At 33.7% G+C, this 23,486-nt stretch overlaps 1 protein-coding gene across 1 annotated transcript in view; it reads left to right on the top strand.

Annotated features, from left to right (window-relative positions):
* KLHL1 (kelch like family member 1) overlaps positions 1 to 23,486 on the top strand; it is a 361,767-nt gene that overhangs the window by 150,530 nt on the left and 187,751 nt on the right. The window contains exon 4 of the mRNA XM_036893901.2: positions 4,990 to 5,186. Coding sequence (XP_036749796.2) covers positions 4,990 to 5,186 — 197 coding nt within the window. The remainder of the gene's footprint in view (positions 1 to 4,989; positions 5,187 to 23,486) is intronic.

Here is a 23,486-nt window from a genome sequence, read left to right as displayed (position 1 = left end):
AACATAGGCAAAAACCACTTAGACATAAACATGAGTGACCTCTTCTTGAACATATCTCCCTGGGCAAGGAAAACAACAGCAAAAATGAACAAGTGGGACTATATTAAGCTGAAAAGCTTCTGTACAGCAAAAGACACCATCAATAGAACAAAAAGATACGCCACAGTATAGGAGAATATATTTGTAAATGACAGATCCGACAAAGGCTTGATGTCCAAAATATATAAAGAGCTCACCCACCTCAACAAACAAAAAACAATTAATCCAATTAAAAAATGGGCAGAGGAACTGAACAGACAGTTCTCCAAAAAAGAAATGCAGATGGTCAACACACATGAAAAGATGCTCCACGTCGCTAATTATCAGAGAAGTGCAAATTAAAACCACAATGAGGTATCACCTTACACCAGTAAGGATGGCTACCATCCAAAAGACAAACAGCAACAAATGTTGGCGAGGTTGTAGAGAAAGGGGAACCCTCCACTGCTGGTGGGAATGTAAATTAGTACGAACATTGTGGAAAGCAGTATGGAGGTTCCTCAAAATGCTCAATATAGACTTATCATTTGACCCAGGAATTCCACTCCTAGGAATTTACCCTAAGGATGCAGCACTCCAGTTTGAAAAAGACAGATGCACCCCTATGTTTATCGCAGCACTATTTACAATATCCAAGAAATGGAAGCAACCTAAGTGTCCATCAGTAGATGAATGGATACAGAAGAGGTGGTACATATACACAATGGAATGTTACTCAGCCATAAGAAGAAAACAAATCCTACCATTTGCAACAACATGGATGGAGCTAGAGGGTATTATGCTAAGTGAAATAAGACAAGCGGAGAAAGAGAAATACCAAATGATTTCACTCATCTGTGGAGTATAAGAACAAAGGAAAAACTGAAGGAACAAAACAGCAGCAGAATCACAGAACTCAAGAATGGACTAACAGGTACCAAAGGGAAAGGGACTGGGGAGGATGGGTGGGTAGGGAGGGATAAGCGGGGGAAGAAGAAAGGGGGTATTATGATTAACTTGCATAATGGGGGGGTGGGAGAAAGGGGAGGGCTGTACAACACAGAGAAGACAAGTAGTGATTCTACAAGATTTTGCTATGCTGATGGACAGTGACTATAAAGGGGTTTGTGGAGCCTTGTAAACATAATGTTCTTCATGTAATTGTAGATTAATGATAAAAATAAAAAAAGAAAGGAAAGGGGGATTACTCCCTGATAGGATAAAACTAACTGCAAATCAACGATTAATGCATGCTTTAAATATCCTTAATTTTGATGATTTAAAGGATGTCAGATGATCAGCTATGGAAATACATTTTTCTGACAATATTCCTTTTTTTAAAAAAAACAAAAATGCAGTTCCTGTGTGGTGATTTCCAATAAGTTCTTCACAATGGTATAAAGGGCATATCAAAGTGTGGGCAAAGGGTTTGTTTTTGTTTATACAGAGGATCAAAGCCTAATTTGGCTACCCAGAAAACGAATTAAGATATAATATGAAGAAGAACTTCCAACATCAACATTCTCTGGAAGAGTCATTCCAGAAGATGATCATCAAAAAACTTCAACAAAGATCCTGGCGCTGTTGCAGTTGTAGCTGCATTCATCCCACCAGTTCCTGGACTTGCCATTGGAATGAAGAAGAAGACATCTATGCTGGCCTGTGCATACAGTAAAACAACAAATTTGACTGGACCTATACTGTTGGAACTCAACCAAGAATTAGGAGAAGTGCAAGTTGCAGCGCTCTAAAATCTTGCGACTCTAGACTATCTACTGTTAAAAGAACATATAGGATGTGAACAGTTCCCAGGAATGTGTTATTTAAATTTGTCTGATTTTTCTCAAACTATTCAAATTCAGTTAGACAATATCCATCATATCATTGATAAGTTTTCACAAATGCCTAGGGTGCCTAACTGGTTTTTTTGGTTTCACTGGATATGGCTGGTAATTGTAGGTCTGCTTTGGTTATGTAGCTGTATTCCTATTATGTTAATGTGTGTACGCAATTTAATTAGTAGTTTAAAACCTATACATGCTTATGTTACTCTACAAGAAGATATGTCAAAGAAATAATCAATCTTCCCATGTTTCCTTCCATCTGCTACTTCTATAGCTTTTCTTCTTCCTTTCTAATCTAATTACAACCCTTAAGTATAATTCGTGCCTCATATCGAAATTACCGAGTATCATATTTCTTCCAAGTGGTAAAGATACCTCAAGATAAATGCTGGGCATAGAAGCCACAGGGCATAAATATGCAAAGAAGTAAAAAGCTAACCTTTTCAAACAATATGGCTTCTCTCTCACTTACCAACTTTACATTTCCCTGTATGACCCCGGAAGATGACTGGTTAGCCAGAGACGGGTAAGATTTCTCAAGGGAGGAACAACCTAAGACAGGCACAGTCGCAGGGGGGCCATCAGGTGAGAAATTGGGGATCAACAGAGGTGAGGCTTAGAACCTCACCCCTCCTGTTTTGAGAGAAATCTTCTGCATCCGTGGATGTTTTGTTGCCCTTGTCTAGCTTGGATTAATACTTAGTCTATAGGCACACACCTGATCATCTACATTTGCCCTCTTACAGCACTAAACTATGTTTTTTACCTTTATCTTGCATCTACCTACCACTTCAGCATTTTATTTAAAAATAATAATAATAATAATAATAATAAGGGAGAAATGTGGGATTCACATATAAATCAAGTATAAAAATCAAACAAAGACTCATATTTGACCTGATTGTTTATAGTTCATAATGCATGATCAAAACCGAAAGTTTCTGTGATGACTGCCCTTGCACTGTTCACCAAGTAAGAACTTATTCACTATGTAAGAATTTGTTCACCATGTAAGAACTTCGTTGTGCTTCAGAAGATTGGAGACTGTTGAGAATTAGGCTTGGGGTTGATTAATGATTGTGCATTGAGTCCCCTAAAAAAAACAAATAAAGAAGTATCAACTTCCTGTCACAAAATAAATAAGTTAAAAGGATGTAACATACTTCTTGGAGTATAGAGCCAATAATATTGTATCAACTTTGTGTAATGACAGATGGTAACTAATCATTTTATGGTGATCATTTTGCAAATGTACATTAATGTTGAATAACTATGTTGTACACTTGAAACTAATGTAATATTGTATGTCAGTTATACTTCAATAAAAATGCTTTTTAATTAAAAAAATTGATGTTTGTAAATTAATTTTAAAAATTTGTAAAATGAATAATTCTCATGGAATCTTACAGAATTGAAAGTTATTTAAATTTTAACAGGTCAGTGTTAAGCAGTGTATTAGATACACCAAAGAGGTATCCATGAACTTAAAGATAGATTATGTAAATATTACAACCTTTTTCTGTACTAGTAATTCTCATAGAACTCTTAGAAGTAAAAATAAAATAAAAGTTATTAAAGTTTAAAATATCAACTGTAAACAAAATATTAGATATATTATGGAGATAATTACTGAATATAGATATGGAGGAGTAAATGGTATAATGCAATACATATCCCTTAGGAATGTTCTCTAAGAGAAAACTGAAAAGCAAATATGGAGAAGAAGAACCATTTCAATAAAAATGGGCAATAATCTTCCAGGACAAATAATGGGATATATCTTCATATTTCTAAACAAAATTAATAAAATATTCTCCTAAAAAGCCCATGTAACTATCATTACTATCTATTGTTTATTAATAAGAACCAAAAATAGTCGATTCTCTGAAATTATCAGACAATCCATAAAAAGACTGGTTAATTAAGCATAATAAAAATGACAGTTGAAGGTAGGTCTGAAAACTTTCATGTTATTATAGATGTACAATAAAACTAATAAATTTTAAAAATATAAATATTATATACTTGAATACTTGTGTTTATTTGAATATTATTAGTTTAAATATTGAGTATTCCTATTTGAGGCTAATAGTTCTGGGAGTTGATTCAGGGACTCAGGCTCCCTACTCCTCGGTTATCCTCCACACACTGGGGTTTTATGTAATCTTTAATTAGCTGATAGAAAAGAAAGAGCACGGATAAGGCACACTCAGATCATAAATGTCTTGGCGTGGTAGTAACATAAATCCCTCTGCTCTAATGTGCTGATACATGTCATGACATTAACATATGACTTGGCTCTGTGTTCAGGAAAAATGCATGCAGATATTTCTAGTGATGAGTAGCATCTGTGACACCAAAACAAAGATGGAGAAACTGTTTCTGAAAATGCATGACTTAAGAAAATTCACTCAATGCTGGTAGCAAACCTGAATGGATTAAACCTATAAAGATGTACTGAATTGCTAAATATAATGGTTAAATTAGCCCAGAGCGTTTCACAGATGAGTTCTATAAATATCCCAGAAACAGCCCCATTCTTTAATAAAGTTTTCCAATAGTTAGAAAAAAGAGGAAACAGCGAAGAGCTCACTTTTCAAGATTAAGATAACTGGTCAAAAGGAAAGTAAAAACATAGAAAATTATAATCATGGGTTCAGTGGCTTAAATACATATTAGCAATCTATAACACATGTACATATAAAACTATGTGCATATATTCATTACCCATACATATGAAATACATAGGTATTTCATATTTAGGTACAGTTGTATATATCGTCAGAAATTTAGTGAATCTTTGCTCTTCTAAACTTGTAGACATGTATCGTGAAACGTATCTCTCTTTTTTTCTTACATAACAACCAAAAGAGCAAGCATAATTCCTGCTGAAGGGGATATGGATGTTTTAGTTGAAATTGCATTTGTATGTACTAGATGATTCTGACAGTACATGAAATGCAAGATCCTTAAAACAATTGCTGGCCTTTAGTGAGTTATTTTTACCTTGATTTTTAATCTAAGTTTAGATAATTTTTAGACTAGCCTAATGTTTTGAGCAATACGGTGGTACATGTTATCTCATATTTTACACAGAGTTGCATCATTCTCTTCTCTTAATGTTTAGGTTGCTTGGAATTAAAGGAAGACACCATTGAAAACCTTCTTGCTGCAGCATGCCTTCTTCAGCTTCCCCAAGTGGTAGAAGTGTGTTGCCATTTCCTCATGAAGCTATTGCATCCGTCTAACTGTTTAGGAATCCGAGCATTTGCAGATGCTCAAGGATGCATTGAATTAATGAAGGTGGCTCACAGCTACACAATGGTAAGAAAAGTCAATATTTTAATAAAAAGGGCACAACTGATTTTCAGAGGCTAAAATAATTACTGTAATTGCATTGATCACCTTTTTTAGGTTAAAATGAGTTTTATGTTTGACACATTTTAATTATAGGACACAATGTACCTTATAGCATTTTATAATCTCAAAGTAAAAAAGACTTCACTTAATGGAACTTGTTGCTTTATGGCTTTGTTTACATTTTATAGGCAAAATAGATACACACAGATGATTTGAGATTTTAAAAATTGTTTAAATGAATTTTTCTTAACTGCTCCTGGCATATTTTTTTATATCCACTTCCACAGCTGCCCTTTTTTTCCTTTTATTTTTAGTGAAGGACCAGCAGTCTTTGCCACAAAAACTTTTCCCCTGAAGTTTTCTTACAACCTTTTTACAATGACTTAGTTTTATCAGCCAAAATTCAATATTGAAGTCCTACCCCCAATGTGATGGTATTTGGAGATGGTGCTCTGGGAGGTAATTAGATTTAGATAAGGTCATGAGTGTGGGGCCCTCATGATGGGAATTAGTGCCCTTATAAAATGGGACACCAGAGAGTTTGCTTACTGTCCCTTCTACCTTGTAAAGGCACAATGGAAAGGCAGCCATTTGCAAGACAGGAAGAGAGCCCTGACTAGGGACCCCAAGAATGCTACACGTTGATCTTGGACTTTCCAGCCACCAGAACTATGAGAAATAAATTCCTATATAAGCTACTTAGTCTATGGTACTTTGTTACGGCAGCCTGAGCTGATTAATACACTTTTCTTCATAGCATATTATGTTTAGTGTGGCTTTGCTGTTTGATTCGTGGAGCAAAAATCGTACTTACAGTGTATATCTTAAAGTATTTATTGATTTAGTGAATATTGGATTTCAGAACTCCTGGGAGCTTCTATACCAAGGGAAATTATTTAGACATATAAGCCAAATGATCCAAATTTTTGTAAATTTGACTTTCTTTACCGTTTTCATACTGGCTTTGATTCAGTAAATATCTCTCAGTAAATACTCCAAAAATAATTTAAGCCTATTTTATATTTTTTTCTTTGATTTTTTTCTATATATAAATATGTATACATGTGTATGTATTTGAACAGCTTTATAGAAATACTGACCATCATTTCAATTGTATACTTTAAATGTGTGAATTTAATAGTATGAGTTTTTCTCAATGTTATATCCATTCTAGAATATAATAATCACTTATAAGGATTTCATAACATCATATTTCATATCTCAGAAATAATCTTTTTAAAAATACTTTGTACAGTACCTGGAATATAGTAAACCCTCTATAAAATGCTAGCATTTTTGCTTTTGTTATTATTATAAACATTATTAATGACTTGATTGTTATTGCAACAACCAATTTCATAGAAGTTTGCTTTTCCAAATCAAAGGAAAAATTCATATGACATAAATCTCATTAAGCTTTATAGTTGCTAATTGTTGAAAAGCTCTTATTTGAGGATTTAACACCTTTGCAAATCACTAATGATAGCCATTTAAAAGTCTTCTAATTGTTATTCTTAGAATTTCAGTATTATTTTAATTTAATTCTTTAATTCTTTAAGTTGATTAGTATATTAAGTGAACATATATCAATAAAAGGAATACATGCTTTGTAATTTTGTTAAATTCTTTTGAAATGTTCCATGACAGGACATAGTACTACTACTGCAAATGTGTAAACCATATAAAATCAATATAAACAAATAGATCATCAGCCAAAACAGCAAAGTCCAAGTGCTCTCATTTAACTATGCACATTTCATTACAATTAGGAGCTCCTGGCTTAGCTCAGCCAAAGAACAATATGCCTTCATATCCAAAGGGATAATGGTCCCTTCTGGTCTAGTTTGAAATTATTAATTTAGTGATTAAAATGTTTTTTTTTGCATCTGCCTGAACTATTTTGCAATTTTATCACACAGTAGCAACATTTTTTTCTTTTAGACACTTTTAAATGTAGACTCTGGTAATATAAATTTAAAACAGAGATGTAGAAGACTCCAACTAAGACACTCAATATTCTAAAGAATTCTATCTTAATTTATTTTTGAGACTGTGAATAAATTATAGGCTGTGTCATATCTGTTGAAATTTAAATGATTTCAAAAAATTCTTTTGGAAACATGAAGCTCCATTCTCCAAATGCTCATGGGTTACTATTTTAGTGAAGAACATTTACTGACCATTTGTCTTTCTAAATGACTATTTTCTCTCAATTTTAACACTTAAAAATGAGTGTTTATATCTGCTATTATAAGTTCTCACCTTATATTTGTTTGATCCTTGTTTAATCACACCTACGACTTCATCAAATCTATTCAATCAGTGCTTTGAGAGCTACTCTATTATGCTATCATTTTTTTCTTCTTAACTTCTTTAGTGGCAAATCATCTAGTTTTCCTACTATCTCTAGGACCAAATTCTTTTTTGGTTCTAAATATATGTTATTTCATTATTGCATAAGAAACATTTTTTTCTCTAATTTTCAATTTCCTTGCTAAATTTTTTTTTATGAACTTGATCTCCAGCCTCCAGATTTTAACTTGCTGTTTACATGCCTTTGCTATTTATATAATTTACTGTCTTTCCTTTGGGAATTTCACTCATTTATTTGGCTTCAGCTATTGATTTGAGTGTATGCGTCCAAAATTTGTTCAGAGAAGGTCACCCAGCTTGGTAGTGGTTCATGTGCAAAATTCTGGAAAATTTTGATTGCAAGCTCAAAATTAGGCAGAAGTGTGAAACTAATTCTAAAACATTAATTTAAACTTTGGCTGCATGAATATACACATAGCAATAAAATAATTGAAGGAAATAGTCCCCTGTACTTTATTAGTCAGAGTTTATGAGACTTGTGCTTAATTCTGGACATCACATTTTAAAAGCATTAGAGAGTGACAAACAAAAACAGATGAGAATAACACGAATAATAAATATAACAAATATTTATTATTTATTATATTAATATAGAATATTAATTAATAATAATAATAATTGAGAGATTTAAGATGGTGGCATGAGAGGTGAGACAGAGAACTACTCCCAAAACCACATATAGTACAAAAATATAGTTAATACAACTAATCCTAGAACATAAACAGGAAAGAAGTCTGCCTACACCTGGAGAACAGAGAAGACCTCACAAAATAGGGTAACGTACCAAAGCCTTGATCCAGTGGGACCCAAGCCCTCCCCCAACCCCAGCTCACCAGAGGGAAAAAGAGAAACAGAGCAGGGAAGGGGTGAAGCCTAGAACTGCTGAACACCCAGACCTGGAGATCTGCTTTGGAACACAAACCTATATTGTGTGGTGCTCTGGAGGTTGGTGGGGTTGGAGAGCTGGGACAGGCAGAGTGCTTGAGAGACTGAGATTCCGTCCACTTGTGAAGGACCAGGATCCACATCTGGCCGCTCTGGGGCAAAGGAAAGGGGGGCAGTCTGAGAGGCTTCCTAGCTGTGAAAGGGCTGCCGAAGGGGTGGGGTTTGTACGAACCTTGCTTCGCAGGAGAAGAGATAGGTGGACAAGGTTGTCTGGGTGCTCTCTTCCCAGCAGGTTGGGAACTTTGAAGAGTTTCAGGTGCTCCATCCCCCTGGCTGGCTACTCAACTCTGAGGCCCCACACTGTGATATGCAGCCTGCTGCACCTTCCTCCTGGCCTGTCAGCACCAGCTCGCAAACCAGCAGTCACTGCACTGGCATTAGGCCAGCCAGAGGGAGGCCCCACCTACAATAGCTAGAGAAACAAAGCACAGAGTATTATGGCTGTGTGCTCAACCCACTGACTCTAACACTGGAAACAGGCAATGCAGCCAGGAATCATGGAACAGCTCTTTCCTCCCCCAGGCACCAGTGCCACTCCTCTGTGACCCCCACCTCACTCCAGGGGCTGAGCCGCTCTAGAGACTAGAGCTTCTGGGCACTAGAGGGCACCACATAGAATTAGGAAATGTCAAAGGAACCTGGTTCAGACCAAAATCCCACAAACCCCAGAAAAAGGGCCAACTGAAACTGAACTCATCAAACCTCTTGAAAGAGAGTTTAAAATAAAAATCATAAACATACTCATGGAGGTACAGAAAAATATTCAAGAGCTCAGAAACAACTTTAAGATGGAGATTCAGTCATTAAGAAATTCCATATCTGAAATGAAATATACAATGGAGGGATTTAAAAGCAAATTGGATGTAGTAGAAGAGATAGTAAATGGAATAGAGATTAGAGAAGAGGAATAGAAAGAAGCTGAGTCACAGAGAGAAAAAAAAGATCTCTAAGAATGAAAGAATATTGAGAGAACTGTGTGACCAATCCAAATGGAAAAATATTCACATTATAGGGGTAACAGAAGAAGAAGAAGAAGAGAGAAAAAGGGATAGAAAGTGTCAATGAGGAGGTAATTGCTGCAAACGTCCCCAAACTGGGGAAGAAGATAGTCTCTTAGGCCATGGAGGTATACAGATCTCCCAACATAAGGGACCCAAGGAAGACAATATAAAGACATATAATAATTAAAATGGCAAAGATAGAGGATAAAGACAGACTTTTAAAAGCAGCTAGAGAGAGAAAAAAAGATCACATACAAAGAAAAACCCATCGGGCTGTCATCAGATTTCTCAACAGAAACCTAACAGGCCAGAAGACAGTGGCATAATATATTTAATACAATGAAAGAGAAAGGCTTCAAACCAAGAATACTCTACCTAGCAAGGTTATCATTTAAATTAGAAGGAGGGATTAAACTATTTCTAGATAAGCGAAAGCTGAGAGAACTTACCACCCACAAACCAACTCTACAGTGCATTTTGGAGGGACTGCTAAAGATGGAAGTATTCTTAAGGCTAAATAGCTGTCACCAGGGGAAATAAAACCACACCAATGTAGAACAATTAATTACTAAGCAGGTGCAATATCAAATCAACTACCCCTAAGTCAATCAAGGGACAGACAAAGTACAGAATACAAACCTAACATACAAAGAATGGAGGAGGAAGGAAAAAAAAGTACTTTTAGGTTATGTTTGTAATAGCAAACTACGTGAGTTAAATTAGACTGTTAGGTAGTAAGGGAATTATCCTTGAACCTTTGGTAACCACGAATCTAAAGCCTGCAATGGCAATAAGTACATACCTATCGATAATCACCATAAATGTAAATGGTCTGAATGCACCAATCAAAAGACATTGAGTCACTAAATGGAAAAAGAAAGACCCGTTCTATATGCTGCCTACAAGAGATTCACTTCAAACCCAAAGACATATACAGACTAAAAATGAAGGGGTGGAAAAAGATATTTCATGCAACTAATAGGGAGAAAAAAGCAGGAGTTGCAGTACTTGTATCAGACAAAATAGACTTCAAAACAAAGAAACTCACAAGAGACAAAAGACATTACATAATGATAAAGGGTCAGTCCAACAAAAGGATATAATTATTATAAATATCCATGCACCCAACACAGGATCACCTACATATGTGAAACAAATACTAACAGAATTAAAGAGGGAAATAGAATGCAATACATTCATTTAAGGAGACTCCAACACACCACTCACTCCAAAGGACAGATCAACCAGATAGAAAATAAGTAAAGAGACAGAGGCACTGAACAACGTATTAGACCAGATAGACCTAATGGACTTCTACAGAACACTCCAACAAAAAGCAACAGGATACACATTCTTCTCAAGGGCACATGCAACACTTTCAAGAATACATCATATACTAGGCCACAAAAAGAGTCTCAGTAAATTCAAAAAGATTGAATTTGTACCAACCAGCTTCTCAGATCACAAAGGTATGAAACTAGAAATAAATTACACAAACAAAATGAAAAAGCTCACAAACACATGGAAGCTTGATAACATGTCCCTAAATAATCAATGGATCAATGACCAAATAAAAACAGAGGTTAAGCAATATACGGAGACAAGTGACAACAATGATTCAACACCAAAAAATCTGTGGGACACAGCAAAGGCCATGTTAAGAGGGAAGTATATTGCAATATGTCAGGAAAGAACAATCCCAAATGCACAGTCTGAAGTCATAATTAACTAAACTAGAAAAGGAAAAACAAATAAGGCCCAAAATCAGTAGAAGGAGGGCCATAGTAAAGATTAGAGCAGAAATAAATAAAATTGAGAAGAATAAAACAAAAGAAAGAATCAATGAAAGGAGCAGCTGGTTCTTCAAGAAAATAACCAAAATAGATAAGCCCTAACCAGACTTATCAAGAAAAAAAGAGAGTTTACACACATAAACAGAATCAGAAATGAGAAAGGAAAAAGCACTACAGATATCACAAAAATACAAAGAATTATGAGAGAATATGATGAAAAATTATATGGTAACAAATTGGATAACCTAGAAGAATTAAACAACTTTCTAGAAAAACACAACCTCCCAAGGCTGACCCAAGAGGAAACAGAAAATCTGAATAGACCAATTAACAGCAAGGAAATTGAATTGGTAATCTAAAAACTACCTAATCACAAAATCGCTGAACCAGATGGTTTCACTGCTGAATTTTATCAAACATTTATTGAAGATCTAATACCCATCCTCCTTAAAGTTTTCCAAAAATTAGCAGAGGAGGGAATACTCCCAAACTCATTCTACAAGGCCAGCATCACTCTAATACGAGAACCAGCCAAAGACACCACAAAAAAAGAAAATTACAGACCAATATCCCTGATGAAAATAGATGCAAAAAATACTCAACAAAATGTTAGCAGACAAAATTAAAAAATACATCAAAAAGATCATCCATTATGATCAAGTGGCATTCATGCCAGGGATGCAAGGATGGTACAATATTAGAAAATCCATCAATACCATTCACCACATCAACAAAAAGGACAAAAAACACATGATCATCTCCATAGATGCAGAAAAAACATTTGACAAAATTCAATATCCATTCATGATAAAAACTTTCCAAAATATGGGTATAGAGGGCAAGTACCCCAACATAATAAAGGCCATATGACAACTCCAGAGCCAACATTATACTTAACAGCAAGAAGCTGAAAGGTTTTCCATTAAAATTGGAAACAAAACAAGGATACCCACTCTCCCACTTTTATTCAAAATAGTTCTGGAGGTCCTGGCCACAGCAATCAGACAACACAAAGATATAAATGGCATCCGGATTGGCAAGGAAGAAGTCAAACTGTCCCTGTTTACAGGTGACATGATATTCTACATAAAATATCCTAAAGAATCCACTCTAAAACTATTAGCTTTGAATTCAGCAAAGTTGCAGGATACAAAATTAATACACAGAAATCTGTTGCATTCCTATACACTAAGGATGAACTAGCAGAAAGAGAAATCAGGAAAACAATTCCATTCACAACTGCATCAAAAAGAATAAAATACCTAGGAATAAACCTAACCAAGGTAGTGAAACACCTATACTCTGAAAACTACAAGGCATTCATGAGAGAAATTAAAGAAGATATCAATGAATGGAAACACATCCTGTGCTTATGGATTGGAAGAATTCATATTGTCAAAATGGCCATACTGCCTAAAGCAATCTACAGATTCAATGCAATCCCTATCAAAATACCAACAGCATTCTTCAATGAACTAGAGCAAACAGTTCTAAAATTCATATGGAACTACCAAAGACCCTGAATAGTCAAAGCAATCATGAGAAGAAAGAATAAAGCGGGGGGAATTATGCTCCCTGACTTCAACTTCTACTGCAAAGCCACAGCAATCAAGACAATTTGGTACTGGCACAATAACAGACCCATAGACCAGTGGAAGAGAATAGAGAGCCCAGATATTAACACAAGCATATATGGTCAATTAATATACAATAAAGGAGCCATGAATATACAATAGGGAAAATTACAGTCTCTTCAACAACTGGTATTGGCAAAACTGGACAGCTATATTCAAGAGAATGAAACTAGATTATTGTCTAACTCCATACACAAAAGTAAACTCAAAATGGATCAAAGACCTGAATGTAAGTCATGAAACAATAAAACTCTTAGGAGAAAACGTAGGCAAAAATCTCTTGAATATAAATATGAGCAACTTCTTACTGAACGCATCTCCTCATGCAAGGGAAACAAAATTAAAGTGAACAAATGGAACTATATCATGCTCAAAGGCTTCTGTACAGCAAAGGGCACTGTCAGCAGAACAAAAAGGCATCCTACAGTATGGGAGAACATATTTTAAATAACATATATGACATTGCGTTAACATCCAAAATATATAAAGAACTCGTACACCTCAACACCCAAAAAGTAAATAACCCTATTAAAAAATTGGCAGAGGATATGAACAGACAATTCTACAAAGAACAAATTCAGATGGCCAGCAGGCACATGAAAAAGATGCTCCACATTGCTAATTATCAGGGAAATCCAAATTAAAGCCACAATGAGATATCACCTCACACCAGTGAGAATGGCCAACATAGAAAAGAATAGGAGCAACAAATGCTGGTGAGGATGCTGAGAAAGCAGAGCCCTCCAACACTGCTGGTGGGAATGTAAACTAGTTCAACTATTGTGGAAAGCAGTACGGAAGTTCCTAAAAAAATAAAAATATAAATACCATTTGACCCAGGAATTCCACTCTTAGGAATTTACCCTAAGAATGCAGTTTCCCAGTCTCAAAAAGACATATGCACTCCTATGTTTATCCCAGCACTATTTATATTAGCCAAGAAATGGAAGCAACCTAAGTGTCCATCAGTAGATGAATGGATAAAGAAGTTGTGGCACATATACACAATGGAGTATTATTCAGCCATAAGAAGAAAATAAATCCTATCATTTGCAACAACATGGGTGGAGCTAGAGTGTATTATGCTAAGTGAAATAAGCCAGGTGGAGAAAGGCAAGTACCACATGATGTCACTCATCTGTGGAGCATAAGAACAAAGCAAAAACTGAAGGAACAAAACTGCAGCAGAATCACAGAACCCAAGAACGGACTAACAGTTCCCAAAGGAAAGGGACCGGTAGGAGTGGGTGGGAAGGGTGGGAGAAAGGGAATAAGGGACATTGTGATTAACACTCATGATGTAGTGGGGGGGCACGGGGAAGGCAGTATAGCACAGAGAATACAAGCAGTGATTCTATAGCATCTTACTATGCTGATTGACAGTGACTGTAATAGGGTATATGGTGGGGACTTGATAATGGGAGGAATCTAGTAACCACAGCATTGCTCATGTAATTGTATATTAATGATACCAAAATTAAAAAAAAAGAATAATAATTAAGAATAATAAAATAGTAAATATTTTATAATCATGTCATATAAAGAAAAGTTGAAAAAAGTAAGGATGTCTGAAGCTAAATAATATTAGGACATGAAAATAGTTACTTTCATATGTTTGATAGACCGGACTTGTGTCTAAAACATAATTGTTTAATTGTTTCTCATTATGATTTACATTGTAGTGGTGTAACCGTCTGTTCAAATTAAATATTATATGAAAGAATAATATTAGAATTGACTTGCTTTATGTGAACATAGATGAGAAGTCCAGAGTCTTCTTCATCCATCTGATCTTTCTCTTCTGGGTTGTTTCTTTTTACTGATCATCTGCCATTTCTCTCCAAGGTCATCTTTGCTTTGCAAAGAAACTCCTGGCACTTCATTTCCCAGAAAACCTTTCTCCATTTAATTCTGGTTTAGTTTGCCAAAAAGAAGCATTCATGTAACATATGGCAGGTGAAAGAGGTGGTAGGTGCAATTTCACACCTAGCTGCAGACAGGCAATGTAGACAAATGGCGACTTGAAATAACTTCTAAACAAAGCCTTGACAGTGGTTAATGTCACTGCTGTAGACTGAGACAGTTGATGGAGTATTCTGGAGATTCTTGGGGAATGCAATGCTTTCACCTCATGCTTCTGAGAATAATCCACATTGAACTGATGACTGAGATCATTAATAGAAAGTTCCCTGATCTTCACTTCTTCAGACCTTGCAATGGCTGTATAGACTTCCAGTTTCTTCTTCACAATCTTACACAGAATGTAGAGTGGCTTGTTTTCTTAATCCACATACCCCAAAATAGCAGCATCGCATTCCACATTTTGATATGAATAGTCTTCTACACCTAGCTTCTAAACCCCTACTTTCTTACTTTCTTCAAAAATAAATGGAATTCATTTCACCCCTCCTAAACATGTGCTATCAATTCCCTTCATGTATGCTTTACTCTTGATATTTCTCATGTCTGGGATCTCTGGTATCTAATAGCTCCTCAGTTTCCAGTTTAAGTTTATCCATGACTAAAAAGCATCTTACGATTTTTCATGGCATTCTCTCTCACTGCAATCTTAATATTTCTTTCTTTAGGATTATGTTATGTCATCCTAAACTTCATTATACAATTCATTATCTTTTTTATGTCTTTGTGACTAGTCTTCACAACTATATTGCAAAATCCTTTATGACAAAGAAAAAAATACTCTCCGTTGAAATTTAATTTATCCCGACAAAGTGTCCAGTACCCTTTTAATTAATTAGTTAAAATAATTATTTCAATAATTAATATATTACTCAGTAATTAATATATTAATTATCATAATTCCCTTGGATATCTTTCAAGATTGTGACTAAACATTTCATGAATTCAGTCATTCAACAAAACTACATGATTTTTCTCTGACTTTTCAATTTCATTTCCTACCATTATTTTCCTTGTTTACACAGTTTCAGCCACACTGATGTGCTTACTGTTTTTTGATTATACCAAGCATATTGAGTGAGTGAGAAAGAAAAAGAGAAACTGAGGTTACTAACTCCTGCCATCATCTTTGATAGCAATGCTTAAACACCAGTGGTACTGGTGGTAAGCAAATGTGTAGTATAGGCATTGTTCTAGGTGTTACACATACTTATTTAACTTAATTCTTTCAAAAGCCCTACAACGTATGTATAAAATCCATTCTGGAAATGAGAAAACTAAGGTTCAGTGATGTTAAATACTTTACTCAAAAACAATAACATGCTAGAATGGTGATTTAAACCTAGTAATGTCTTACTACAAATCTCATGCTTTATCTAATATGTTACTAATTATACAATGATGCCATTTTACTTCTTATATTGAGTCAGATTTCTGTTATCCAGAACACTTCAAACCATGCATTACTTCAGCAAAAGTGATGTTATAAACCTAAAACATAGATGAGACTAAAGAACTCCATTAAAAATGTGTTTGGCTTTTTATTTCCCTGTCTAGTTGTTCACTCTAACTTTCTGCCCAATGCCAGCACGGCTTTTGCAACATTTCCTGATGTTTATGCTGGAGGCAGAAGCAGTGGCAATAGGACCAATTAGAGGTTACCGTCTTCAATCAGTAGCCTTGAAAGGTAGAAGCCTCAGAACTGAAGCAAGAAGCCTTCCGGAGTCAGTTAAGACTCTCTGCCCTTTCAGAGTCTGGCACTCTAAAAGTTCCTTACATCGCTCATTTGTCCTTGAGAGCCATTAGAGCAATGCCGGAGAAAAAGAACAAACATTATTTATGTGGTTTCTGTTCATGGTTTCGAAATATCTGACATTTCTCATGGTTCTAGCTAGCCACATGATTTTTTTTTCCTTCATCTTTACCAATAACCTTTCTTAACAAACCATAAATTAGGTTTGCTTTGGGAGAATAAATGGAATTCAACTTCAAATTTGTTTGCTTTTCTAAGTCTTTCAAATAAAGTTCCCATCATACATATTTTTCTCAGGACTCTCATATGATATATAAGTACAAAAATGTATTTTGAATGTTGTCCTTTTTTTTATTCATTACCTTCTGTTACTCCTTTTCAGTGTCTTGCATATGTACACAGTCTGAATAATGAGTTTTAAGTTAATATATAATTGTCAAATTGAAAACTAGCAAAATTTGACTATCAGAACTTCTTTGTAAACTGATAAGAAATGCTGGTTTGGGGACAAGGACAAGGAGTGGCTTGGAGGACAGCTGTCACAGATGCCTAATGAACACAAGCAGTAAGGAAGCACTTGGAAGGCTAGGCAGCCAGGAACTTCCTCTTGTTCCTGTTTCTGTTTTTGCTTTTCTTTACTTGCTCTGCTCCTAAATCACACTGACAAAGGCAGTTTTTATTCATGGTCTAACTCACAGTCATTAGTAAAATTGTAGTCTACTGGCTAAGACTGAAAATTGATTTGAGTGGAGTAGGTATAAAAGATTGGCTTTTAATGGTGTTTAGTGTCATGTTCAACCAGGACATTCAGATTACACTGGGCAAATTGACAGGGATTTATAATAAATAACACATAAGTATTCACTCATGCAATTGCAGTTTGACTGTATAGAACTTTGCAATAGTTAAGGTTCTATAAAATAGCCGCAATTAAATATGCATTTATGACAGTTTCAAAGACTAATTAAGCATAATCACCGATCATCTAATGAAAAGCCTTTTTAAGACTTCACTGTAGCTATACATCATTTCTTCTATTTAGATACTTTTCAAATATGTTTCCATTTTAGGTGTTTATATCCAAACTAAAGAACATTACATTTTAAGAAATGTATCCTCTGCTTTGTTGCTGCTGCTGCTGAAGATGATGGTAATATTCATCTACTTGAAGAGCACTCTATTCATTTTAAGAATTCTTTCATTTGCACATTTTTATTTTATTTTCATTTCCCCTATGAGCTACTTCTGAAGCAAAAATGTAGCCCACAGCTGTGTAAAATCACAACACACATGCACAATCTACTATTAAAAATGTTTAGGCTTTCTTCATTGTCCAGCAGAATTACATTTTTGTATAGTTGCCCTATGTCTGGAGTTGATGGTGTGGCAATGATATGACTAATCAAGTCTCAAGAAGGAACACTGATGTTAAAAATATACTGTAGACATACATCTAAAGGATTTTCATGATTTATAAGTAGTCCCTAAAGTGCTTAATGGTTTCAATCACTTAATCTAGAGATTTACTTTCTGTTATAAGTAATATTCCTACATTATTAGAATCATCCAAGAAGGGCTTCTCATGTGATACAGAAGAAAGGACAGGCTAGAGTGCTATTTCAGTTTGCAGAGCACAGGTCTTCAACAAATGAAATGAATGGTATACTTTTGTTCGAGTGAGAAAAAAATGATTTTTTATGCATATGAAAATTTCACTTTATTATAATAATTTGCACATCATGAACTAATGTTGTAAAATATTTATATTTCCTGATGAGGTAATGAATCACATATTATGAAATTAATTTCTTTTTAGGCTTCCTTTTTACATTTTTCTTTTAATGTCATTTCTCTGTTAAGGACTATAATTATGCTTAAAGATCTTTAACAGAAATTTTGAAAGAAGCGTAAAAGGTGGAGTGATTGACTACACTTCACAAGAAACATGGTATATCAGTCTTTGCCTGAGGGGTAACCTAGTCTGCCCTTTGTATACTGTTGGGATGGGGCAGATCATTTCCTTCAAAGAATGCTTTCAGAAATGTGTCCTACAAGTAGACAAAATTCAAGGAAAAAATAACTTCTCATACACTATCAGATGTTCTCCCAGACCCCAATTATTCTAAATAACCATATTAACATTAAGCACAGAGCTGGATTATGTGTTCCATGAAATAACAGACTCCTGACTTGTTCATTGCTATAGTTTTAGTTCTTATTATACCTAACACCATTCTCATTTTAGATGCACAATAAATGATGTCTGAAAGAAAAAATAAATGAATAAATATTTTCACTTATTAACAATTTGAAATATACTATTATGAATTTTATCAACCTAAATAAAATATTATCAATATTAGTAATCTGAAGTGAAACATATAATCCCTATTCCACAATAACTAAAAAATACATATTTTGCAGATTTTTACTTTTTATATCTCTTTATTAAAGTTTATTTATAAATAAACAAATACAGGATACACTGATGATCTTTAAAGTTCATTAACTTTTTTATCAGCTAGTTCAAAACTCCTTAACAGTTAATATATATTCCATCTACTCTGTGTATATTTTTAAGTTAAGTTTTGAGTGGTTCTATTTCGTACTCATGGTCTATATGTCTATATTTGTTATTTTTGAATGTTACAAATAAAAGTTATTCCTACTTAAATTTAACTTTCATTGAGGGTCACCATGCTATCACAGAATAAATATAAGGCCTAGTGGTCTACTAAGGGCAAATATTAATAGAAGAATTAATACTAGGGCAAATGTATTCCATATTCATATATTATTACAGATTATATAAAATGCACTGAAAATTGCAAATAACAGTAAGCAGAAATTGGCAAAGGTTTGAGAATGGGATTCAGATCTTGACCTCACTAAATAAATTCAATTAATAGTATACCACCATTAATAGTATACCACCATGGTGGACTTTATTCCAATAACTAATTATAGCTATTCTTTGTTTTTTATTTAATGTAAGACAATGTTTATTTGAACATCAAAAAGATATTTTAGTTGCATTACAGTTATATAACTTACAATTAGGGTTTACTTGAAAATAATGAGGAATAAATACATTTAAAACAAAATGGACTACTTCATCAATACTAAATCTTAGGTAGATTTATTTCAGACTGAATAAAGGTTCAAGCCAGATAATACTATTCTAAACATTTGTTAGAGAATTTACATTTTAATTGGATCCAAAGTTAAAATAACAAGAAGAGATTTCCTAGTATACGGATAAAGATGGAATTCAGTTTCTTCTCCATTTCTATTTGACAGAATAAACTGATTATCAATTTATAAAGTAGTATTTCTATTTTTACTTCTGGTATATGGATAAGAATAAGTGATGATAACTAAATGATGAGGAGATGGGATAAAATAAATGTGAAAGAAGATACTTTTCAAATAAATACATCGTAATTGAACTAGAAGAAAATTGATGAGGTTAAAATTAGGTTTTAAAATCGAGACTGATTAAGACATATATGCATAAATTTACATACACAAATAGACATCTGTATCAACATTGACTGCATATAATTAATAACCCTAGTCTACATCGTTTTAAAAATCCATATTTTCCACAGACCATATACACATACAGTTATATTATGAGCATAATCATCATAATAACTTTTACATATTAAACTTTTAAAAATTTTATACAGAAGCATAAAGAAAATATGAATAACAACTAGGATATTGTCTTCATAGTTAAGCTTGCTTTTCATATGTGCTGACAGATATCACTTTAGTATGCAAAGATGTATGTTCTTCCTCTTTGGAAGAAGAAAATGGCAAGTTGCATGTTGCTTATTATCCAAAAAGATTATAGGTAACAATGTAATTAAATATTGAAATCTCAACTTTGCTCAAAGACTTGAATACTTGATTGGTTTTTAAGTGGCCAGTGCTGTGTGCATTTGAACACCAAATAGCTTTTGATGATTTATGATGGCTTAGTTGTAAGCAGACTGAAACATCACTTGGCATAGGAAATACGTATTATTTTACAGAGAATTTAGAAGAAAGTGATGGGCAATACAATCAACTCACCTGAAATTCATCATAGTAAATTGCCACTCTCTTTTTCTTACTTTTTAAGTCATAAAATGCTCTGAGAATTGCTTTATTTTACCAAAAGAAGGCAGAAATAAGAGGGATATATTCTAGCCTATTACAAATAAGTTTGTAATAACCTACTTTAAGCTAAAAAACCTAGATCTATAAACTTTTCAGAGTAAATACATCATTTGGCAGCCTAGGAAATAGAGATGAGAATGATGAAGCTTCAGGTTCCAGGCTAAAATAAAGGACTTTTCTAATAGATCAACATCTATCAACAAAACTTATCATCTTCAAGAATTAGCTTGGGTGTACAGGATAACAGAGGCTAATCATGGTATTTACTCAGTGGTATTCTTCAATATCAAACATTTTAAAATCCACATTTTCCACAGACCATATACACATACAGTTATATTATGAGCATAATTATCATAATAACTTTTACATATTAAACTTTTTAAAATTTTATACAGAAGCATAAATAGTAGAAAATAGATGATCTTATTGGGCAAAGACAAACTATTCAGTAGTCTACAGTTCTCTTTATCTTATTTTTGAAAGCCAATATAATGTATATCAGAATTAGATTTTGAAAGGCACATAGTTCCCTGAAAATATTAGTTTTTGTTGCTCTTGTTCTTTTAATCCAAAACTATGACTAATAATAAAATATGGTACAAATAAGATACTAGCATATATTATTCATAATATTAGATATTGTGACCTAAAACTTTAATAAGTAATGTCTTAGAATTTGTGACATCCCTTGAAGTTCATTTCTAAAACAATTTATAAAAGGATAGAATATCATTAAGATTTAAGGGGAAAGAAAATGGTCAAAATGGTCAAAACCTTGGCATAGATACTGTGGAAGTAATTCCAACTAGTTGGATAGACTAAACTAGATAGTTTCTTAAATCCTTCTTTCAAACATGGGCCAAAAGTTTAGGCTGCATTCTTTTATCTATTTATTAGTTTTATGTAGAATATGTTCCTACCAGTACTGCTTTAATTTTAGCCAATAGTCTCATTTTTTAACTAGTCTGTTTCCAGTTTTCATTATCTCCTGATCACTGAAAGTATTTGAGTTTTCACCACCTCCCCTCAGCAGAAAAACAAGGTAGAAGTACAAAAAAAGTTGCATAAAAATTGTATGACTTGGCTTTTTCACTATGTTTAATAAAACTGTGTGTCTTTGAGCAATTCACTTGAACAATTCATTTTACATTAACTGTAAGATAATGAAGTCTGAGACCATACTGGTCCTTTGCGGCCTCATGATTTTCCAAATACCTTGCTAGAGAAGTGCTATTTTATCTTTAAGTAATAAAACCTTAATGTTGCCACAAGCAAAATATTATCTGATAACAGTAGAGGATCAAAAAATGGTTGTGTAGGAATGAATAGACATTTTCCTGCTTCCAAATATCTTATGTTTTATAAAAATAGCATTATTGAGCTGTAATTCACCAATTTAAAGTGTACAATTAAATTATCTTTATTATATTCATGTAATTGTGCATCCATCACCATAATCAATTTTAGACCATTTACATCACTTCAAAATAAACCCTGTACCTATAACCCTCAGTCCCCATCTCCCCAAACCCCAAGCTCCACAGTCTTAAGCAACTAATAATCTACTTTTCTACTTTCTGTCTGTATAGATTTCCAATTATGGATACTTCATAGAAATGAAATGATATACTATGTGATCTTTTGAAACTGGATTCTTTTGTTTAATATAATGCTCTCAAGAGTCATTCATGCTAAAGCAAGTGCCAGTACTTCATTTCTTTTTATTACCAAATACTATTACATTATATGGATATACTCTCATTTTATTTATCCATTTTTATTTGTTTATCTATTGTGGATATTGGAGTTGGTTACCCAAATAACACTGCTATGAACATTCATATACAAGTTCTTGTATGGACATAACATTTCTTTTGGGTATGAAATCAGGAATGAAATGGTTACATGATAATTCTTTGTTAAAGATTCTGAGGAACTGCCAGACTGTTTCTCAGGGTAACTGTACTATTTTACATTCCCTGCAGGAGCATATAAAGATTCAATTCCTGTATATGCTTGCAAATAATTTTTTAACAACTTTTTAAATTGATTATAACCACCCTGGTGGGTGTAAAGTGTTATCTTATGGTCTTATTTGCATTTCCCTAATGCATAATAAAATCGAGCATCCTTTCAAATATTTATTGGACATTTGTATGTCTTCTTTAGAGAAATATCTGGTCACCTCTTTTTTCCATTTTTAAACTGGGTTATTAGTCTTTTTATTGTTGAGTTGTAAAGTTCTTTACGTATTCTAGATACAGTTCCCTTATCAACTACATGATTTACAAAACGTTTTCTGCCATGTTGTACAAGTTCTCTTTTCACTCTCTTGATGATATTCTTTGAGGACAAAGGTTTTTAGTTGTGATGATGTCCAATTTATCTATTTTTTCTTTCGTTGTTTGTACATTTTTGTCATTCTAAGAAACCATTGACCAATCCAAGGTCACATCGATTTCCACATAAGTTGTCTTCTATGAGCTTATTAAGGTTAATGGTTGCTTTAATAATAAAAAAAACAGAAATGTTCCTGGAGATAATATTTACAACTTATGGAATATTGGTAATGTACTTGTTCTATAGATACTGACTTGAAAGGAGACTTACCATTTATTAGTGAATGAATACATATTCATTTGATGATTTGTATAGCTACCCAAATTAATAATTTT

This window comes from Manis pentadactyla, chromosome 17 (assembly GCF_030020395.1).
Source record: "Manis pentadactyla isolate mManPen7 chromosome 17, mManPen7.hap1, whole genome shotgun sequence".
In the NCBI taxonomy this organism is placed as follows: Eukaryota; Metazoa; Chordata; class Mammalia; order Pholidota; family Manidae; genus Manis; species Manis pentadactyla.
Note: the sequence above shows the minus strand (reverse complement) of the source record. Positions and strands in the feature narration are given on the sequence as shown.